This window comes from Microcebus murinus, chromosome 3 (assembly GCF_040939455.1).
Source record: "Microcebus murinus isolate Inina chromosome 3, M.murinus_Inina_mat1.0, whole genome shotgun sequence".
In the NCBI taxonomy this organism is placed as follows: domain Eukaryota; kingdom Metazoa; phylum Chordata; class Mammalia; order Primates; family Cheirogaleidae; genus Microcebus; species Microcebus murinus.
The window spans coordinates 11,796,569-11,817,994 of NC_134106.1; the positions used below are offsets into that span (position 1 = coordinate 11,796,569).

General features: G+C 35.1%; 1 protein-coding gene across 2 annotated transcripts in view; it reads right to left on the reverse strand.

Annotated features, from left to right (window-relative positions):
* The window catches only part of NBAS (NBAS subunit of NRZ tethering complex), a 328,315-nt gene that overhangs the window by 247,749 nt on the left and 59,140 nt on the right, over nucleotides 1–21,426 (reverse strand). For both annotated transcript variants that reach the window (XM_076000562.1, XM_076000561.1), the window contains exons 12-13: nucleotides 7,001–7,129; nucleotides 273–336 (exon numbers count right to left, since the gene is read on the reverse strand). In XM_076000562.1, the coding sequence (XP_075856677.1) occupies nucleotides 273–336; nucleotides 7,001–7,129 (193 nt within the window). The remainder of the gene's footprint in view (nucleotides 1–272; nucleotides 337–7,000; nucleotides 7,130–21,426) is intronic.

Consider the following 21,426-nt stretch of genomic DNA (forward strand, 5'->3'; position numbering starts at 1 on the left):
GGGGTGTGCTATGAGCACTGAACACACACTGTCATCTCAGTGCTGAACTGTGGCAGGAGAGCTGTGCTGCACACCCCAGCTCTGACTTAGCCTTTGGGAAACCCCAACCATCAGAAAATTGGATCTGTTGCCTGTACTCAATTCTATGAAATCTTGGTGTTTCTTCCAACATGAAGCAAAAGTACTTACAGACTTTTTATGTCATCTAAAGAGCACCTTACATAATAAAGGAGCCTCTTAATGTTTTCATTAACATATTTCATACAACTTACCTTTGATTTTTTTTCTCTTCTCAATGGAAAGCCGCCAATCAGGATTAAGGTCATCATAGCCTGGCTAAATAATGAAAATATGCACAAGACTTCTTGAGTCAACTATGTAAGAAAATTATAAAACAATCATCAAGAACTATGGAATTTAAAAACACCAAAATATAGAAATGATACTTTTCCTTGATCTCTCAGTTACAACTACCTGAAATCTATTCCTCACCATAACAGTCTAGGAAAAGCAATTATTCTCATACTTAAAATGTACGCTTGCAGATATTGTGATTCACTTTAATAAAGAAAATAGCATGCATAAGAATAAGATAGCAAGCATACAATTAATACAAATGAAAGCAAGATACACTAAAAATTCATGCTATACACATGCACACATACATATCTACATACTGGGAAGAGGGCAGCTATGTGTTAGAGAATATACACTGGCTTGGATACAAGTCCAAGCCCTGCCACTTGCAAACTAACCAACCCCTCTGGCCTCGGTTTTCATAGCTCTGAGATCTGACTAGGCAACCTCCATGTTAATGTTCCATGACTAAAAACTTACTAAGTAAAAAAGTATAACCATGAAATTCTCAAATAAATCCATTCATATTCATATTCTACTCTTGTGACAAAATAGTGTCACACTCACCTTTGAGAACATAACAGCACATCAGTATCTCTCAAATATCATAAAGCAATTGAGATTAAGCCATTGCCAGACACCCTCTTAGCTCACTGTTCCTTAACTCTACAGAAGTACAACAGTACGGGAAAAGACCAGTAAAAAAAACCACTGAGGCATTTATTTGAAATTGTAAATGCTAAAAAGGTGTTGCTATACTCAAGACAAACAAAATGTGCATATTCATCTAAAGCAACAAAATAAGCATTGTTTATTATCAATTTATCAGTGGTTTATACGTTAGAATATTAATATAGATATGTTTTCCATAGCCTGAAAGAACTTCCTGCCCTCCATTAATATGGTAAATCACTCAGAGCAAGAACAGCAGTCCCTGAGAAGAGAAGCCATAATTTTTAAACTTTATCAGAAAAAAAAAAAAAGTTACCTTTAAAAGGCTATTTATATACCATGGGAAGAAATGGGATATCCTGATTTACTTAATCATTTAAAAAGATGATTAATTTTCAAAGAATTAGAATACAATAAGGTACATATCACTGAAAATAATCAACTAAATTAAAATCTTATTTGATCACTTTAAGAGATTTTACAATGCCTCAGAACCACCAGTAGTACCTGTCCTGACCATACACACGCACACATTTATATGACATGTGCACGTCCCCCACATTCTGGAGTACACAAAGAGAGTATGGAATAAAACTTTAAGCTCCTCAAACAGCAACAACAATTGAGAGTCAGCCTTCAGTAAATTTAAGGACATGTAGATCAGAATGAAATTTGACAAGAAATATTGAGAAAAAAATTTTTTTAAAAATCTCATTGGCATAAACACTTTGTGAATGCAAAAAATGTGCATCTTTATTAAAGTTAATAATGAGACCAAACACCATGAAGAAGCAACACTCGGTAGAACCAAGGTCTTAAGTCATCTGGGACTTCCTTGCACACTGCTTAACTAATGGGCATCTCCTGTGAATCCAATTTTAAACGCAAAGTGAAGACTTGTTCTTCTGCATCCAAAACTCTGTCATGCTCATCCTTGTATTCCCAGATCCATCACACTGCCCACCTATCATAGCAGCTAAATGCTGAATGAGTAAATGAATAAATTAGTCTTTTAAGTCACTTAATACTAATTAGAATGTCTAAGCTATAGGAAAACTGCCTGGCATTATACTATTCTTTGTATACTCTCTCAAAAGTGTGGTTTCTTCTATTTACTCAATAAATACTGTGCACTTACACCATGAGAGACAGACGAAAAAAAAAAAAAAATGAGACATTACAGGCCCAACACTTAAGCACATAGAAAGTCTCTCTTTCTCCTGTCTCCAGCCGCTCTTCCTCCCTCAAAGTAAGTCATAAAACACAGAATTCATTTTCCCAAGATGTATCACAGAAAATAGAACTCTTCTCCCCCAAAGAAAGCCATAAAGGTTCAAACAGTCACTCTCTCTCTTCCCCCTTGAAAACCCTCCTTTCAAAAGGATCCTGCCCCATGTGGGGGTGGGTAGTATTACACAGAGAGGCCAAAAATAATTTAAACAGACAGGTCTTGCTGGGTTCCTCCCCTCAGTCTACTGCCATTAAATTATACCCTTTTCTCTAATCACATTTCTACAAGGTTGTCTATTCGTCATCAAATCTAAGCATAAAAATAGACAGTTTTCCCTGAGTCTTTGGATCTTCATTTCTGACATCTCGTGTGTCCCATAATACTTTGATTCAATAGTTTGTTACGCTTTTCTCTTGTTAACCTTTATTTATAAGAGTGTTCGCCATGTTCCTTATGGTGGGTGAGGAAAGGTATCACATCTTTCTGTCCCAACAGTTCCTGGCACCCAAATGAGGCAGCTGAGACACCTGACTCGCTCTGGACCCTGCAGATGAGGTCCTGAAATGACCAACAAAAAGCCAGCAAAGAAAGGCAACGGTTTCTTTTACCAAGGTTACCTCTCCTGAATCTCTGTCTGTAGCATCTGGTTGAGAATGGAAAGTAAAAATTTCTCTCTATATCTTCCTTTTCAAATTCAGGTTAGCAAGAGAAAATTGTTATTAAATAAACCTGTTATTTAATAAAACCGCTTTCCTCTTGTTAACCTGTCTTTTGTTATAGGAGTGTTAGCCGTGACCCTTAAGGTGTGTATGGTAAGGTGTCATTACACCTCTCCACCCCTACATATTCATGCTACCATATGTCTGAAACCAGCCTAATACGCCATCACTTTATAATACAGCAGTAGCCTAGAGGAAGATATCTTAAGACCATTATAGATTTTGCACAGAAGAGCTATTATGGCTAAAGCAATGTTTTCTTTAGATTTAAGCATTTATTTCATTTTTTTTTACCACTAGAATCTAAATATAATGAAGTCTCTGCCTCCAACAGCATACAAACAACATTTCAAATGTTTATTCATTCCACAAATATTTATTATTATTTAATATGCTAAGTCTATGTGAGAGTCTGTGGATGAAATATATATCTAGTGCCTATTCTAAAAGAGCTCACAGTCTAGAAAAGTTGTGAAAACAGCTGTGGATTATATCAAGATTAATCAATAAACTGCCATCTTACCAATTATCCTTCATTGATTCATCCACTTAGCAAATATAGTCCAACACCTACTATAGGTTAAAGATAAAATAAAATTAAAATGGAAAAGATAAGTTTCCATTCCATTTTCTAGATCTAAAGAAGTACAAATAGGCAAGTAATAAAACTTCTTGAGAGAAAAATGAAGGCCAGAAATGAGATGTAAAGATATAAACGTAACATATGGGAAATGTTGGAAATGAAAATCACTTAAGTAATTTTACTATATTCCAGACATGAACAAAATTTAATACTCACAGATTTCTAGCCAGATGGATTTTCATATTGACAATGAAAGCCGAAGTATTTAATCAACTTAAAACTGGATAGAAGTAAATCAGAACAGGCACTTCCACAACTATCTTTAATCATTAGGTTTCACAAAGAAAATACTCAATCACACCAAGCATATTATAAAAACTAATAAAGCAGCAAATTGCACAAAGAAAGACCCAAATGAACTGAATTCACAATTTCAGTAAAGGAGTTTAAGATTGTGCAGGGCAGCAGCAACGTAAGTTTCTTCTCAAGCAATGTTTAAGCTAAAATTATAAACTGCCTATATTATATAGTATCACATAATCTATTTTAAACTAATTGGTTTGTCTGCTCATTTCCTAGAGCAGCCATAGGAAAGGCAAAGCTCTGCCCTACCTGGCTGATCCAAGCTCACTTGACTGCTGCTAGAGGAAGGAGAAAAGAGCAACTGTCTCAGTATTTTTCAAAGCCGAGGATTTTTCCTCAAAAGAATTCCAGCGACGAGTACACACACAGTCAGTCATATATTTGGTAAACAACTATATTACACCTCTCACTTATTACTGTTTGCACATTTCTAGGTTCTTTACATAATGAACTGCAAGACTCCAGGGGATGTCATTCATATAAACTGCAAGGTGATGCCTCTCCCTTGTTTTCTCTTAATATCATATGCTAGTACCTGATTTGCCCAGATAGCAGTCGGTACTTCTAAATGTAAGAACTGTAAGTCAATACTCTGAAAAAAGGCTTAACCTGTGAAGTCAGAAGACTTGAATCAAAATGGAATCTTGATTCCAACACTCAAGTTAGTAATCTCAAGTTAACCTCTTTTAGCACTATTCCCATCTATGAAAATGGGTACAAAAATTTTATATTTAATAAGGTTATAGTGAGACAAGCAAAAAATATGCTCTATAAATAGCCAAGATTTACACTATAAATGTTATTTATTTCAAACGATTCTCTCCAACACTATCAGATGATTTACATGCTTTCCTCTGACCATATATTTTCATAATATTCACATGTTATCTTAATCATTTGTTTTTAATTTCCCTCATAAGACTATGACTATATTAAGGACAGGGACTATGACATTGTATTTCCTACTCTAGCACTCAGGAGAATCAATAAATAGTTGAATTTTATAATCTTACCATTATGTTATACATATAGGAACAACCTACTCGATTTTATAGTAATATTACACATAAGCGTTATTGTACTCACTATAATACACTAGATTTTAGTAATTCATATACTACAGTTCAAATCTAAAACATCCAAATTAATGTGATTAATTCCCAGGATACAGGTGAAAGACTCAAAGTATGGTTGTTCAAACTCTTCATGCTCGACAAAGAGTTGCCACCTTCACCCCTTGCCCAGTACATCATTAATACTCTAAATATCTATGATGAAGCTAAGGATTTAACAATGAGAGGCTTTCTCAATTATTTATTCTGGTACTTAGTACACACTAACTAGCTCAAAACATGACCATATCTGAGAGGGCTGAAGAAATCTGTATTACATCCACTGAGAAAAAAAACAAATGTGTCTCTGTGCTCTTAGAGATATCAAATAAAAAGAATTAATGTAAAAAATTAATAACTACAAAGAGTGATTCTAGTCTTTCTACACTATTACATATAAATCTGATCTTTCAAATAACAGAATGATACTAAACTAATAACACACCAAGTACTGCAGGGAAAAAAATGTGTTCAGGACACTCTGACATTCACTAGCCTTCCACATTTCCAACTTTAGACCAAAATTTCCTTTGAGGCTACATCTGGCTGTGGTCTCAGAGGGCAGAGTTTGCTGTAGCCAGCAAGTCTCTCCATGTGCAGAGCAGCAGCAGGAAAAGGGAAGGCAGGGCAGTCCCCAGTCTGTGCTGTGATGAACTCTGAACTGGAGCAGGGAGCTGAGCAGCGTTGGGAGTGGCAGTCAGAGTAAGATCGCAGTCAGTAGCTACCACTAAGCCACCGCTCCCTAGGCAAATGGCACCACAACCTGCACAGTGTCCTTGGTGATAGCAATCAGTTCCATGGTATTCACTCTTGTGAGCCCAAAAACCTAGTTTTTCCAGCTTATTCAGGCATTCAAAGAAAATAATTCATACCACCCAAATGAAAAGAAACTGGCACATAATCCTAAAAAATTTGCAATAAGAGATACAACTAGCTTGAGAATCAAGTTGCATCTCTCTGATTGACAGATTAATTTAAAAGCCAAATGCTCTGAGGACTTTTTGGGAAACCTATATCAAAGCAACAGGAGGTGGATGCTCAACAATCAAGCATTGTCCTTCTAGACTCTCAGGGTATCTCTGTTCAAAAGACTCTCATTAAGGCAATGGCTAAAAACAAACTTCTAGCCTGGACCCATCCCTTCTCACTATATACTTTTTTTTTTCCATTTCTTAAGCCCATTATTTTCCTGTCCCATTACTTTCTGATTGCATATTTTAAACTACTGAAATATTTATACTCAATCATGTCTGGGTTTCAAGGTTTGTAAACAATTTCTAAGTTTTTTAAATAGACATGTTGAGACCATATTAAATTGAAGGTGAATTTGTAACTAAGGAGGAAAAACACCTTCCTAAAGCTATGTATAAGACAAAACATTAAAATAAACAAATTTATATCTGTGAATTGAGTAAGAAAATACAGAGCCACGTTCTCTTTTCTTCAGTTATTCTGAAAAAATTGTATATTAATAGTTCTCTTAATTACAACTGATCCAACCAGATCATTCAGGAATAGATTCTAATCTGAGAATCACAAAACTATCCACCAAAACTGCATATGTTTATAGGAAAATGGGGTGAGGGGGGGAGCAAATGATCTTTTAGGATTTGACCCTACAATCCTTGATTCATATTGACTGTAGCTGAAATGCTAACATCTCTATTCTCTACTTTTGGAATGTAAAAGAGAGGAAAAAAATAGAACACAATGAATAGATTACATTCAGTATACAGAATGTACTGCATTACAAATTAAAATCAGTACTCAGTACTAGACTATTCTTAATTTGTCCTGCTGTACTGATATTATAATTCAACTAAGGAATACAATAACTTTGGAATGATGAGAATAAATAATAGCTGTATGCTACAGTAAAATATCAAAAAAATGAAATTAGTATTGTCGGTACTCACCATTAAGAGAGTGTCATTCTAATAACAACCATAACCAAGTAACATACCTGCTCACTTTGATTCCATTCTCCTTGCTGCTTCAGAGATGGAATGGCCCAGATGCTCAGTTTCCCTGAGAAGTGAATGGCTGCAAGGAGCATCCCATCTGGAGAAAGGCTCATCTTAAAGATTCCGTCCTATATAAGTATCATAATGTCAGAGCCAAGAACTTGTACTCAAATACAAATAACTTTCAAAATTAAATGATACTCTTCAGGAGTGCCATGTTATAAATCATCTTAAGTAATTAAAGGTTCCAACAGGTTGATAACATTATAAATGTACTCCAGCATACAGAAATGGACTCCTGACCTTAAGGAGTCTGTTATCTACTTTCCAGGTTATAATTTACATATAATCCAAAACCCAAATATGCAAGCATTATAAACATATTTCTTTACATATCAATTACCATGAGTTCTCAATACCTCTTATGGTTGATCTTGAATAGATTACCAATTCCTTGAAATTTGGGCCCTTACCTATATAAGATTCTATAGGTACACATCGCCTGGAATATGTTATACATTATAGTGAGGCCAAAAACTCATGCTGTGGAAAAGAAAAAAATGGAGAAGGAGGAAGAGAAAGAGATAAAGAGAGAGAAGGTCTGACAATGATGGAAACAGAAAGCAATGGGGAAAAACAGTCCTTAATTTAGGAAACACTATGAAGGTTTAAGAATTTCCAGATTTGCTGTCAAATTATCCACTCGTCTACTACCCATAATAGATTCAAAAAAATTCAATAAACGCTAACTGGACATCTAACAATTTCCCCTTCAGGCACTTACTAAGGACAGAGTCTAAGGTAGCTTGCCCATCAAGAATAAAACAGAGACCAGAAAATGGCAACCAACAACCATAGTTCTGAACATTTAGAAAATCCGGCAACACACAGCACATGTCGTCAAATGGCAACAGAACTAAGTAGCAGATGGCCCCTTAGAAAGGCCATAAACTTTCCAGTTAGCCAAAACCCCCACCATTCTCTAACAATGCTCCAATATTAAGGCCAAATATCAGCTACATACCTGAAAACTAAACATGACTATACTGAAAACAAAAATTATTACACCTATAGTCCAATGCGCTAAATTATATTATCTATCTGGCTTCTGTAAACATCTACGTTTAAGTCTTCAAGTCTCAGATGACTAAAGCACATTAGCCATCAAAAACACACAGAACAATTTCAGGAGATCAGGAATACTGTAGGATGAATGGATAGATGAAAACATTAGCAGCCTCTAATAACATCACTGAAGACCAAAATTACTTCTTTACCTAGACATACGTTTATTCCAGAATCCCAGAATTAAATGTAAGAAAGGCTAGATAACAAATGCTTGAGAAAGAGAAGCAATAAAAGCAAAAATACTTCAAGAAAAAATTTAAATATATCATGTCCCTTCCTCTGTGATGGGCACAAAGGACGGACTAGAAGATAAAGGGCCTGGAATCTTCCTTTCTCAAATTTAAAGTCAGCAAACTCCACAGTTTTGCATAAGGCAGGCCTCAGAAGCATAGATTTTTACTAGCTAAGAGAAAACTCTGCCTACCCTTTGGATTTTTACAGAAGAAGAAACTGAGGACCAAAAGGGCAAAGACGCCAGCCCAAGATCATTCAAGTGTAGAGAGCAGAAACTGAGCTGTAATGCAGATGTCTCTAATCCCAACCCATGGCACTTCCAGGAACCAGGATTACAGTCCCCACCTGGGCCTTTCCAGTAGTCACAACGTGCTCCTCAGTAGAAATTATGGTCAAATATAATTCATGTTCAGGACATATTACCACAGAATATGGCACCTTAGCATTTGAGAAAACAACAGAAGCAAGAAGGTCACTCTCACCTTCCCTTCATCCTTGCCCCATGAAGCAGGTCATAAAACCTCAGAAGGGTTTCTGACCTTACCCTCAAGCAAGTCATAAGATCCTCATTCAAGATGTATCCCCCTAAGTCTAGAGGAAAAGAACATCCTTATCTCTGAAGACACAGAGTCACAAAGGAGAAGGTGAACAAACATGACTTGATAAGTTCCCCCTAGTTTATTACCATTAGATCATACTTATGCAATCACATCACTCACAACTATTCATTTTTCTTCTTCAAACCTAGCATTTAAAAATACAGAGGTTTCCCGATTTCTCTGAGTCTTCACTTCCTTATGAAGGCTCCCATGTCAAATAAAATTTGTATTAAATAAATCACATGCTTTTCTCTTGTTAATCTGTGTTTTGTTACAGAAGCCTCCCCAAGGAATGTAAGAAGGGGTAGAGGAAAGATATTGTTCCAACCCTATACTCCTTTTTTCCTTTCTTTCTAGAAATTTAAATAACAAATGTATTAATTAAAATATTACCACTTGCTTTTACTATGGTGGATACTAGAGCCCCTAGTTTCATTAGATGCTATGATAGCCACACTGCAAGTATAACAGGGGGAATGGCATGAAAAAGGGTAAAAAAAAAAAATGTGTTCTCTCTAAAACCTGCCCCACTCCTTTTGGGAATTAAAAACTACATCCCTGCCTCAGGCCAGTGGTCGGGATAAGCAGCGGAACATCCCTTGTTCTTTGGCCCACAGGAGAAGGCTGAAGGGAATCTTCCAGAGAGGTTACAAGACTGTCTCAGCCCAAGATAGGATGAATCAGAACCATCAACTATAGTTGAACAGCAATAGCCTGAAGCTGAAAATCTCTCCTTTAAAAGCTCTCTATGTAATGCCCCCCCCCTTCAGAAGGGAGGAGCTAGGTGATTCTGAGTTCTGCAGGGCACTGTCCTTAGCTTTCTTTCTCAGACCTAAGCAAAAATGATGGACTAATTCCATGGTATAATCTCTAATTTTTTTCATAACAGCACAAGAGTCAATAAATTTAGAAGGAAAAATCTGCAAAAAAATATAAATAAATAAATAAATAAATAAATAAAAGCTCTCTATGCCTGCTCAGTGGCAGAACATTGGTATTTTAAAACGAAAGTCTGCCAACCTTCTAATTTGCCAACAAATTAATAAACTTCTCTTTCCTTCTCCTCAAATCACTTGTCTTCATTCTTCTGATGCAGCCTTTGGAACAAGGGACAAGCTTTTGGTAACATAAGCTTAGCATTTCTTTCCTTAAATATCTTATTGTAGGAATTTTTGCTTACATGCAAAAGTAGAAATTATAGTGCAATGAATATCCATGTGCCCCACAACCAGCTTCAACAAATATCAATATTTTTTTCCAGGCTTGATTCATTTATCCTTCCCCAATAACCAACATTCCAGAGGATTTTAAAGCAAATCCTAGACATTATTTCACTTACAAATACACATGAAGTATACTTTTCCTTAAAGTCCCAAGTTATCTGTTTAAATTTCATAAATGCATAGTAAGATGATACATTTATTGGTAGTGCAATTGGATTAAAGCCTCTCAAGATGGACAAGTCACCTGTGTTACATGAAACACAATGTTTTCTTTCTGAAATAAAAATTCTGATTTTTTTTGTATTAATATAAACATTTCTGAGTGTCTGTATAACACACAGAAGATTGCTGGCCCAGGGAATAATTCATAATTCTGACAGTAACTGTGATATAAAGTCTCAAACAAGTTAGAAAATCCATGCTAAATTCTATAAACAGAGTCTGAGATATTTGAGAGTCTGCCTGTTGCTGGACAAGGAAGGGAATTCTAGAGTCTGTGCCTTGAAAATGGTGGGAAGTAGCTTTTTAAAAAACTGTACCTCACAATAAAAGTAAACCTCAAACATTTAAACCATGATTCTTCAATATTGTATTAAGATTTTTTTCAGTATAAGTGAATAATAATCTTGTTCTCTTCTCCTTCATTTGAGTTGGTAGTTTTAAAAGCAATAAAATTTAAAAGTAGCTGTAATTTTCACATTGGTTAAAATGTGTCTTAGGTTTCTTTCACGTTCCTTGGTGATGAACGTCATTTTTATTTTAGTCATCAACAGCTGGAATATTGGTCAAGAATATAGAACTTGGTTCTTAATAGTTATGTGACCTTGGGCACATTAATTAATTATCATAAGTACCTTTATAGTCTCTTTGCAATAAAAATAATAACATCCACACATTATAAAGTTGTCCCAAGGACAAAATTAGAGTTCATGTAAAGTGATTTAATGCATTTACCACAGAACTCAGCTTTCTAAATAAAGCAGTACAAACACTAGATTCTACCTGAATCCATAATAACCTATCTTAGTTAAAATTCCAACAACATGTTCCATTCACTTGGTACTCTTCACTTTCACCTTAGTGATATGAACTAAAATACAATCTTAAACTATCCCTCATCTGACTATATGGACTGAACTATAACCCAACCACAGTAAGTTCTCTTGCTCAAGGCTTCTTGGGCATGTCTATGGGCTATGGTGCTCAAATTTGATTCAGAATAAAACGGCTTTAAATTATTTTACAGAGTTTGGCTTTTTTTCTGTTGATAATGATATTTTTTATATTGGGAGCATATTTTGATATTTAATTTGTCTACCTTCTAATACTTTATCTAGCTTCATTAACCACATTGTGAGCTCCCTGAGTGTAGAAACTACATCTATATTATATAAATCCTAGAATACAAGAACTGAAATAAGACAATAAAGAGCTGGCATTCTCAAAGAAGGAGAGTATCAGAATCACATAAACATCTGCCCCACTCTCCACCCTTAGGAAAAATAGAAATCTAGGTTGGAAAAGCACATACATGTGTCTTTTGGAAAAAACTCCCCTGGTGCCTCTGATATGCACCTACACTTGTAATCTACCACTTTAATTTTGCATTTTTACCACTTTTTTTTTTTTTTTTTTTTTTTTTACATTTTACCAAGGGGACAGCCAAAGCCCAGAAGCTCATGTGACAAGCTATAGGTGACATGACAACACTCTGAGGCAGCAATACAAGTAACTCTCCTAACATGCAGGCAATTTACCTCCTGGCATTCACAGTAGGCAATTTCCTCACTGCTCTACACATAAAATGGTGAATAGTCACTTGCCAAAATACTGACCGGTACTTGATAAGCACTTTTTACATAAATGCAAACTGAGAGAGATTATGTACACTCCAATAGTGGGAGAATGCAAAGGAATCCTAAAACAATTGGCACTTGATAAGCTCTCAAAAGGAACAAGCCAAGGCTCACTTGTACAGGACAAGTCCCACGCTGAGAAGAAACTTCTGGGAGCAGAAACTACATTGATAAGTACAGGAATAACTGACTAAAGAAAGTGAAGATCAAATCTCATATAAAGTTACCATAGAAAAGAAAGGGAAAGATAGAATAAAGAACAGAATTATATTCTTATAAACAACAAAAGAATGGCAAAAAAAGAGGTTCACAAAATAGATTTCTACCTCTAACCTACTATTTCAAAATAAATTCCAAAATTTAAAGAAAACAAGAAATAATAAGTCATATAAAATAACATAAATTTGAATTAGGAAATGTCAGAAAAAGGTGGTAGAAATCTGAAAGAATTACAAATAAAAGAAAAATAGCACTATCAAAATGAAGTATAAATTTGAAGTCAAGTATGAGTAAACAAAATAGATAATACAGAGAAATTGAAGATGAAAAGGAGAAAAATATCTAAAAGAAGAAATTAAGAAAGTGACAAAAAAGAATTGAAGAGAAAAATGACAATGACAGATAAAAATGATCTAACATATGAAAAACAGCAGCCGCCAAAGTTGAAAATTGAAGCAAGTGATCACAACAAATATTAAAAACAATTCCAAAAAGTTTCCTGAAGTGAAAAATAAACTGAATTACATATTGAAAGGGAACACCATGTACTTGAAGGGGAAAAAAATAAAGCAATCAACTCTGAAATATATTCTACTAAAATTACTGAACTTTATAGAAAAAGGGGGCTGGGTGTGCTGGCACACACCTATAATCACAGCGTTCTTGGAGGCTGATGCAGGAGGATCACTTTAAGCCAGGAGTTCAAGACCCCATCTCTAAAAAAAACAAAATAACAAAAAATTTAGCCAGGTGCAGTGGTGTGTGCTCGTAGTCCTAGCTACTCAGGAGGCTAAGGTAGGGGGATTGCTTGAGCCCAGGAGTATGAGGCTGGGGTGAACCATGCTCACACCACTGTACTCCAGCCTGGGTGACAGAGTGAGACTCCAACTTTAAAACAAAAAGAAAAGGAAAAAAAATTGGGGGGAGTCCAGGCAAAATGACAAAGTACATTATATGGGAAAGGAAGAGAAAATCATGTTTGTATCAGACTTTTCAGCACATGATTTATACCAGAAGAAAATGGAGTGACAAATGTAAGATATCCATATAAAGAAAATAAAAACCAAATATTTTATATACAGCAATTGATTTGACCAGAGGAAGAAGATGCTCAAAAACCTCCGTAAGACCAACTATGATGTCTTTGAGAAGATGTGCAGAGAGCTGGGGATTGAGTACACCTTTCCCCCTCTGTATTACTGAGCAGCCCACCACCGATTTGTGACCAAGAGGCTCTCTGCATTCAGGTTTTCCAGGAGGCTCAAAAGCTGAAGAAGCAAAAAAAGGCTTTAAAAGCTGCAGAAGCAGCAGCTCGAAAACAAGGATGGAAGAACCCGGAGGTTCAAAATCAGGTTCAAGAACCAGGCTCTTCCAAAGGCTGACCAGAGATACTCAAAGAAAACCAATAAATTCTGGGGCCGGGCACAATGGCTCATGCCTGTAAGCCTAGCATTTGGGGAGGCTGAGGCAGGAGGATCACTTGAGACCAAGAGTTTGAGACCAGCCTGGGCAACAGCAAGATCCCATCTCTACAAAAAAAAATTTTTTTCTAAATTAACCAGGCATGGTGTTACGTGCCGTTTGTCCCAGCTAGTCTGGAGGCTGAGCCAGGAGGATCACTTGAATCCAGGAGTTCAAGTCTGCAACAAGCAATGATCACACCATTGCACTCTAGCCTAAGTGACAGAGTGAGACCTTGTCTCAAAAATAAATAAATAAATAAATTCTGTTAAAATTCAAAAAAAAAAAAAAAAAAAAAGCTCGAACATACAAACTGTCTTTAACATGCAAGAATACAGAAATGTTTCAATGAACAAATCCTGATGAGTCTACCTGACAACAGGATTCAGACCAAACAAATGAACAGAAATCAACATAAGGACTAGGGATACACATAAAATATGTATCTATTAGAACTTAAATTAAAAGATGATTTCGGGCCGGGCGTGGTAGCTCACGCCTGTAATCCTAGCATTCTGGGAGGCCGAGGCGGGCGGATGGCTCGAGGTCAGGAGTTCGGAACCAGTCTGAGCAAGAGCGAGACCCCGTCTCTACTATAAATAGAAAGAAATTAATTGGCCAACTAATATATAGAGAAAAAATTAGCGGGGCATGATGGCGCATGCCTGTAGTCCCAGCTACTCGGGAGGCTGAGGCAGCAGGATTGCTTGAGCCCAGGAGTTTGAGGTTGCTGTGAGCTAGGCTGACACCATGGCACTCACTCTAGCCTGGGCAACAAAGTGAGACTCTGTCTCAAAAAAAAAAAAAAAAAAAAAGGTGATTTGAGAAAGAGAGAAAAGTTTGAAATAACTATATGCTATGACAATGTAGAAATAAAACCATAAGAAATAGGAAAAGAAGAGGAAGAAAATACGCAAGAAAAGAATGTTTAACTGTTTTTAACAACTATATTGATACTAGTAGTATCAGTATAATTATTCTGAGGCAGTTGTGACATAAAAGTAAAATAGATACAAATAAATAATTACATGACATTCTAATTCTACCATCCCCAAAACTAAAAACAAGGATTCTAAGTATAAAGGGAAAAAAAACCCAAAAAGAATGATGTAAAATAGAAGAGATTAAGCAAAATCCCTGTAATTTTTAATCTAAATTAGAGTTATCATGATAAATATAAATACTTTATGTCTAATAAATATATAGATATATAATAGAAATATACAGATAATATATTTTAAAATATATAGGTATATGGATATACACAGAGATAAATAAACATGACATATGTATAACTATATTTCTTGGCTTTGTTGACTAAAAAAGCTTAGCAACAATGACCAGCCCTATTATCAATGAGTAATCTTAGCAACCAACTGCGGTCTTAAAATACCATTTCCCACTAAACGAAACTAGGGAGTTTTATAGAAATGACTAAATGAAGGTGTGGGATAGGAAATTTACAACTTAGCCTGGAACATGTTGGCATACCAGATAACAAAGAAGTTATCATAGACTACGGAGTCTAAAAGTAAAAGAGTCTTAAAATGCATAATAAATAAAAAAAAAGCCATATTGTTAGAGATAAAAACTTAGATGACAAAACTATCCATAAATGTAAGGCAGAGAATAATGGCTGCTTTTGGAGGGTGGGCAAGAGCTGTGATTGTGACAGCGTCCACAGAAGGTTTCTGTGGCATTTGGCAGAGTTCTCTGACCTGGTTAATAGTTACAAGGTTATGCACCTTTTAAAATGTCAAACAGGAACCACTTCACAACTGCTAGGATTACTAGAATCAAAAAGAGGATAATAACAAGTGTTGAAAGGATGTAGCAAAATTGGAAATGTCATACACTGCCAGTAAGAACAGAAAATGGTGCAGCCACCTTGGAAAATAGTCTGACAGTTCCTCCAATGGTGAAACAAAGTTATCATAAGATCTAGCAATTCTACCCCAAGAGAAATGAAAAGTTATTTCCATAAAAGAACTTGTACACAAAAGTTCACAGTCTTATTCATAACAGCCACAAAGTAAAAAGAATGCAAATTCCCATCAACTGATGAATAAATAAAACATTGTATATCCACACACAATAAAATAGTATTCAGCAATAAAAAGAAATGGAATACTGATATATGTTACATCAGGAATGAACCTTGAAAGCATCCTGCTAAGTGAAAGAAGCCAGTCACGAAGGACTACATCTCTATTCACATAAAGTGTCCAGAATAGGCAAAGGTATTCAAACAAAAAGTAGATGAGTGGTTGATTGCCTAGGGCACGGGGGGATGGCTAAGAGATACAATGGTTTTTCTCAGGATAATAAAAATTTTCTAAAATTGATTATTGAGATGGTTGTACAATTCTGTGAATATACTAAAAAACACCAAATTGTATTCTTTAAATGGGTGAACTGTACCATATGTGACTATTTCAACAAAGCTGTCTCCCAAAAAGTCATTAAACCATACATCTGCTTGTTACAATTTCCCATTCCCATATCTGTATTACGTTTTATAATAAAAACATTAGGAAGGAAGAGTGGGAGAAAGGGAGAAAGAAGGAAGAAAGGAAGAAAAGGGGAGGGAGAGAAGAGGAGAGGCATAAAAAGAGGCTAGCAGGAATCTGATTTAATTTCTCACTGCAAAAGAGATTATTATCTAATGCATCTACTATAGTCCAGGCACTATCCTAGGGGCTAGGTAAAGCAGATGTGGGTCTAACTACATGGAATCATGAAAACACATATTAAGCATACAGTTAAATCATCATTACAAATTTGGATTACTATTATAGAAGAAAAATACAGGGTGAGAGAATAACAATAGGAAACCTATTTAGATTAAAGGGCCATAGAAGGAGTCTGAAGATATGAAAATAGAGCCGATGCCCAAAAATGAGAAGAAATTAAGTCAAGAGAACAAATAAGAGAAAACCATTCCCAACAGAAAAAATAGCATCCACAAAGAAAAGAACATGGCACCCTTGATGAGCTGAGAAAAGGCCAACAAAACAGAAGAGAAGGAGCCAGTGGCATGAGATGAATCTGCATAGATAGTCATGGGCCAGCTCTTGCAAAGTCTTTAGGGCTAAGAATTTTAGTCTTTCTCTATTCTCAGTCCAATGAAAAGCCATTCAAGGCTTTTTTAAAGCAAGAAAATAAGGTTAACTGATTTACATTTTTTAAAAGTCACCTGTTAAGTATCTAGTAAAGTACAAGACATGAGAAGTTATATTAACAATAAGATGGTGATAGCGATAAAAGAAGAAAGAAGTGGAAAGATTCCAGGTTCACTGTGAAGACAATAATGGCAGCACAGGTGTTAGATTAGATGTGGGGATGAAAGATAGGGAGGTGTCAGGAATAAATATCAGGTATCTCACTTTGACAAATGGATGAATTACTGAGTTAATCAAGTCTAGAACAGAAACAGGTTAAGGAAAGAAAAAAGAGAAGCTATTAGAGTTTTGTTTTGGAAATGTTACATTTGAAATGCCTGAAGGCTATCCTACCAGAGCTGTCAAGTAAGCAAATGGATATATAAATCTGAAGTACAGAAGAGAAAACTGGACTAAAGCTGCCAGTTTAGGACTTGTCAGCCTCTGAAAGGTATTAAAAATCTGAAAATAATCATATACTATATATTAAGAAGTATGCAATAAATGGAATATATTTATGTTTATAGCATCCCAAAGCCACAGAACACACATTTGCTCCTAATAACATCTATTAGTAGGTAGTAAAGTTGCCTTTTTTTTTTTTTTGAAACAGAGTCTCGCTTTGTTGCCTATGCTAGAGTGAGTGCTGTGGTCAGCCTAGCTCACAGCAACCTCAAACTCCTGGGCTCAAGCAATCCTCCTGCCTCAGCCTCCCAAGCAGCTGGGACTACAGGCATGCGCCACCATGCCCGGCTAATTTTTTCTATATATATTAGTTGACTAATTAATTTCTTTCTATTTATGGTAGAGACAGGGTCTCGCTCTTGCTCAGGCTGGTTTTGAACTCCTGACCTTGAGCAATCCATCCGCCTCGGCCTCCCAGAGTGCTAGGATTACAGGCCTGAGCCACCGCGCCCGCCCTGTAAAGTTGCTTTTAATGATAAAAAATTAGTAAAAGATGTTCTTATGTTTTATCAATATATTAATAGATAGTGTATTTCTACGTCATCTAGAATAACTGAGAACCAACTCTATCAGAAGACATTTTTTAAAAAGCTTTTCCAACAAATCATCAAAAGAACTGAAATTTTAAAACTTTTTCCTCCTAAATATACTAAAGTTTTGCCCTCTGATTCTATGTAGCTATTCTGACTGTAAATTGGGTGATAAGTAAAACCATTTACTGAGTATAAAGTACATATATAGGTTTACAGAAACAGGAGGTAGCTTATCCATTCTCCACTAAGTTATTTCAACTTACCTCTCTGGAGGGCCCATAAAAGAATATGGCAGCAATATAGCATCAAAATACCACAGACACTAGAGTTCCACACACCAAGGTTTAAATCCCAGCTATGCCACTTGCTATAAGACCTCACTGAATTACCTTTGGGGTTGTTGTGAAGATTAAAAAGATAATAAAATATATAATTGTCACAACAATAAAAAATATTTATGCATACACATAGTGTCTGGCATATAACTGATCATTTAAAATGGGACTATTTTAAAATCTTTTGGTGGAAAAGGCATAGTGATCATTCATTGAGAAAAACTGCATAAATTATTAAAATATGAAAAAAAAAATTTTCGTGAAGTATGGCTTGACAGCAAACAGTGAATATCACTAGCTACCTGCCACAGTCCATTGTATTCCATAGGGATTTAACTACACTGAAAGGCAGTCTAGCTAAATCAATTACTTGGTAAGTTAGCATCAGTGGGTAGATGGTATGGGGTATAGGAAGCAGGCTATTGAAGAGGTTTTACAAGTAAACTCTGATAATACTATTGTCTTCTTATGCCAGTAATTTTTTCATGGCCCTTTTAACTGACAGCATTATCAAATCTCCTATTTATCTCAATCTCAAATCTTTTCTCAAAACTTTTCAAAAGACATTTTCTTCTTATTTCATTAAATATTTTGTGTAGTAATATGATATTAACAAAATATTATTGAAATTCATAATGCAAATATAATTTTAACTCCTATTTCTAGTTCATACTTATATTAAACCACTAGCTCAAATATCCATTTGTTCTTTTCTTAATTAAAAACACTAATTAAAGCCTTCTCTACTACTGGCAGCAATTTTTAGAGCAGGAATTGTACCTTCTCTCAAACATTGCAATAAAACTTCTTAACAGTCCTTTCCAAGACAGAGTTTGTTAAAATGTTAAATATCAGATCGTTATACTGAAATTAGCTTCGATTTCTCACTTTCTCCAATTGCCTATTATCTATTATATTTAGAATAATTAAAAATGAGTAATTTCCTATTTCCTATACCTTTCAAACATATAAGCTATATTAAAATGAAAAGTATTGTATTCTAATGTATATGTTCAAAACATTCTGAATTACTACACATTCTTAAAGAAAAAAACCTCAGATAAACGACACATTTATAAGTGTGTCTTACTTGTCCAACATCTCACAAGTTTTTATTGAATACATTCAGTAATAAATATTATATGCCAGGCACTTTCAACACTCTGGGGAGCCAGCAGTGAACAAAACAAACATAAATCCCTGCCCTCAAGGAGTTTACTAGCTATTCTAGCCCACTGCGCTTTAGAAGTCAGACAAAAGAGAAAAAAATAAAAACCTATCCTTCGAATCAGAGAAAGTCATCCCCAAAAGGCTGGTTAACAACCCAAGAAAAAAGCACTGGGAAAGTATGAAGAAAAGGAAAAAAAAAAAAAAAACCTTTAGAAAAAAAAAGTTTTTTCCCAAGCCTTTACCCTTTATAAAAGAGCATAAATACTTCTTGTTTTTAATAGACTCTTTAAAAAGATAGTATTATATGCCAGACAATGAGAAGTTATGATTTAGAGGCCTATAAGTTTTAGGTATATTAAACCACAACTCAAAAAATACCTGTAGACTGCAAATTAATAGCTCTATGATTCTGGATATAAAGAACTTAACAGATCAATAACAGCTGCCACCACTATGATTTACTAAGTGTCAGCAATATGACAATCACTGCTTTAGCTGGTTTATATATATATTACTTCTAATACTGTACAATCTCCGTGTTGCTACTTTGTAGTCTGACAAGTGAATAGAAAAAAGGAATAAACTAAATATTGATCATGGTTACTGTATAGGAAAAGAGATCCATTTTTTTTAAAATATTAGTAGTTAAGAGGAACAAATAAAGAGAAACATAATCGCTGCCAAACTTGAGTAGTAAAATAGACCATTGTTCCTGAGATAAGTAATTTATAATCTTGGCTATTTCAAAGTACAACACATCTTGGTTTGTGTTTCTTCAATTGTCTAAGGGTTCAAACAATAGCCAACTAGAAGTGGTGGAAAAAAGCACTGAACCACAAGCCAAGCTACGAACAAACCCATCTCCATCTGACACTTCCTGAGTAAGTGAATTTGGATAAGTCATTTATCTTGAGGCTTTAATTTCTTCATCAATAAAATAGTCATCACAATGCAAGTAATGCAAACTTCCTGAGATATCCTGTGAAAATACTTGTAAATCAGAAAGTGTTCACAATAATAAGGAATTATTAGATAATCTCCATGAGCTCTTTCAACTCTAAAATTATAGTACAGTCATGCATCCCTTAATGATGCAGATACGTTCTGAGAAATGCATCACTTAAGGCGATTCTGCTGTTGTGTGAACGTCACAGAGTGTACCTACATAAGCCTAGTGGTGTAGCCTACTACACATCTAGGCTATATGGTAGACCCAACTGCTCCCAGGCTACAATTCTGTTACTCTACTGAATACTGTAGGCAATTGGAACATGAAGGTAAGTATTTGTGTATCTAAACATATCTAAACATAGAAAAGGTACGGTAAAAATATGTATCAAAGATAAAAAATGGTGCACCTGTATAGAGTATTTACCATAAATGGGGCTTACAGGAAGTTGTTATTCTTGGTGAGTGAGTGAGTGAGTGAGTGATGAGTGAATGTGAGGGCCTAAGCCATTACTATACGCTACCATAACTTATAAACACTGTTATAACTTATAAACACTCAAGCTACACTAAATTTAAAAATATTATTAAAAATTATTAAAAATAACAAATGTATTAAAAATATTTTTCTTTCTTCAATAATAAATTAACCTTATCTTACTATAACTTTTTTATTTTATATACTTTCTGTTTTTTTAACATTTGACTCTTGTTATAACCCTTCGCTTAAAACACAAATACATTGTATAGCTATATAAAAATATTTTCTTTCTTTATAATCTTACTGTATTTTTTCTATTTAAAAAAATTTTTTTACTATATATATATTTTTTAAGATACAGGATCTCACTCTGTTGCTCCGGCTGCAGTGTAGTGGCACAATCACAGTTTGCTGCAGCTTCGAATTCCTGAGTTCAAGCAATCCTCCCACCCTCAACCTCTTGAGTATCTGGGATATAAGCACAAGCTACCACGACCATTTTTTTTTTTTTTTTTTACTTTTTAAACTTTCTTATTCAAAACTAAATCACACACACATTAACCTAGGCCTACACAGGGTCAGGACGATTAATGTCACTGTCTTCCACCTCTA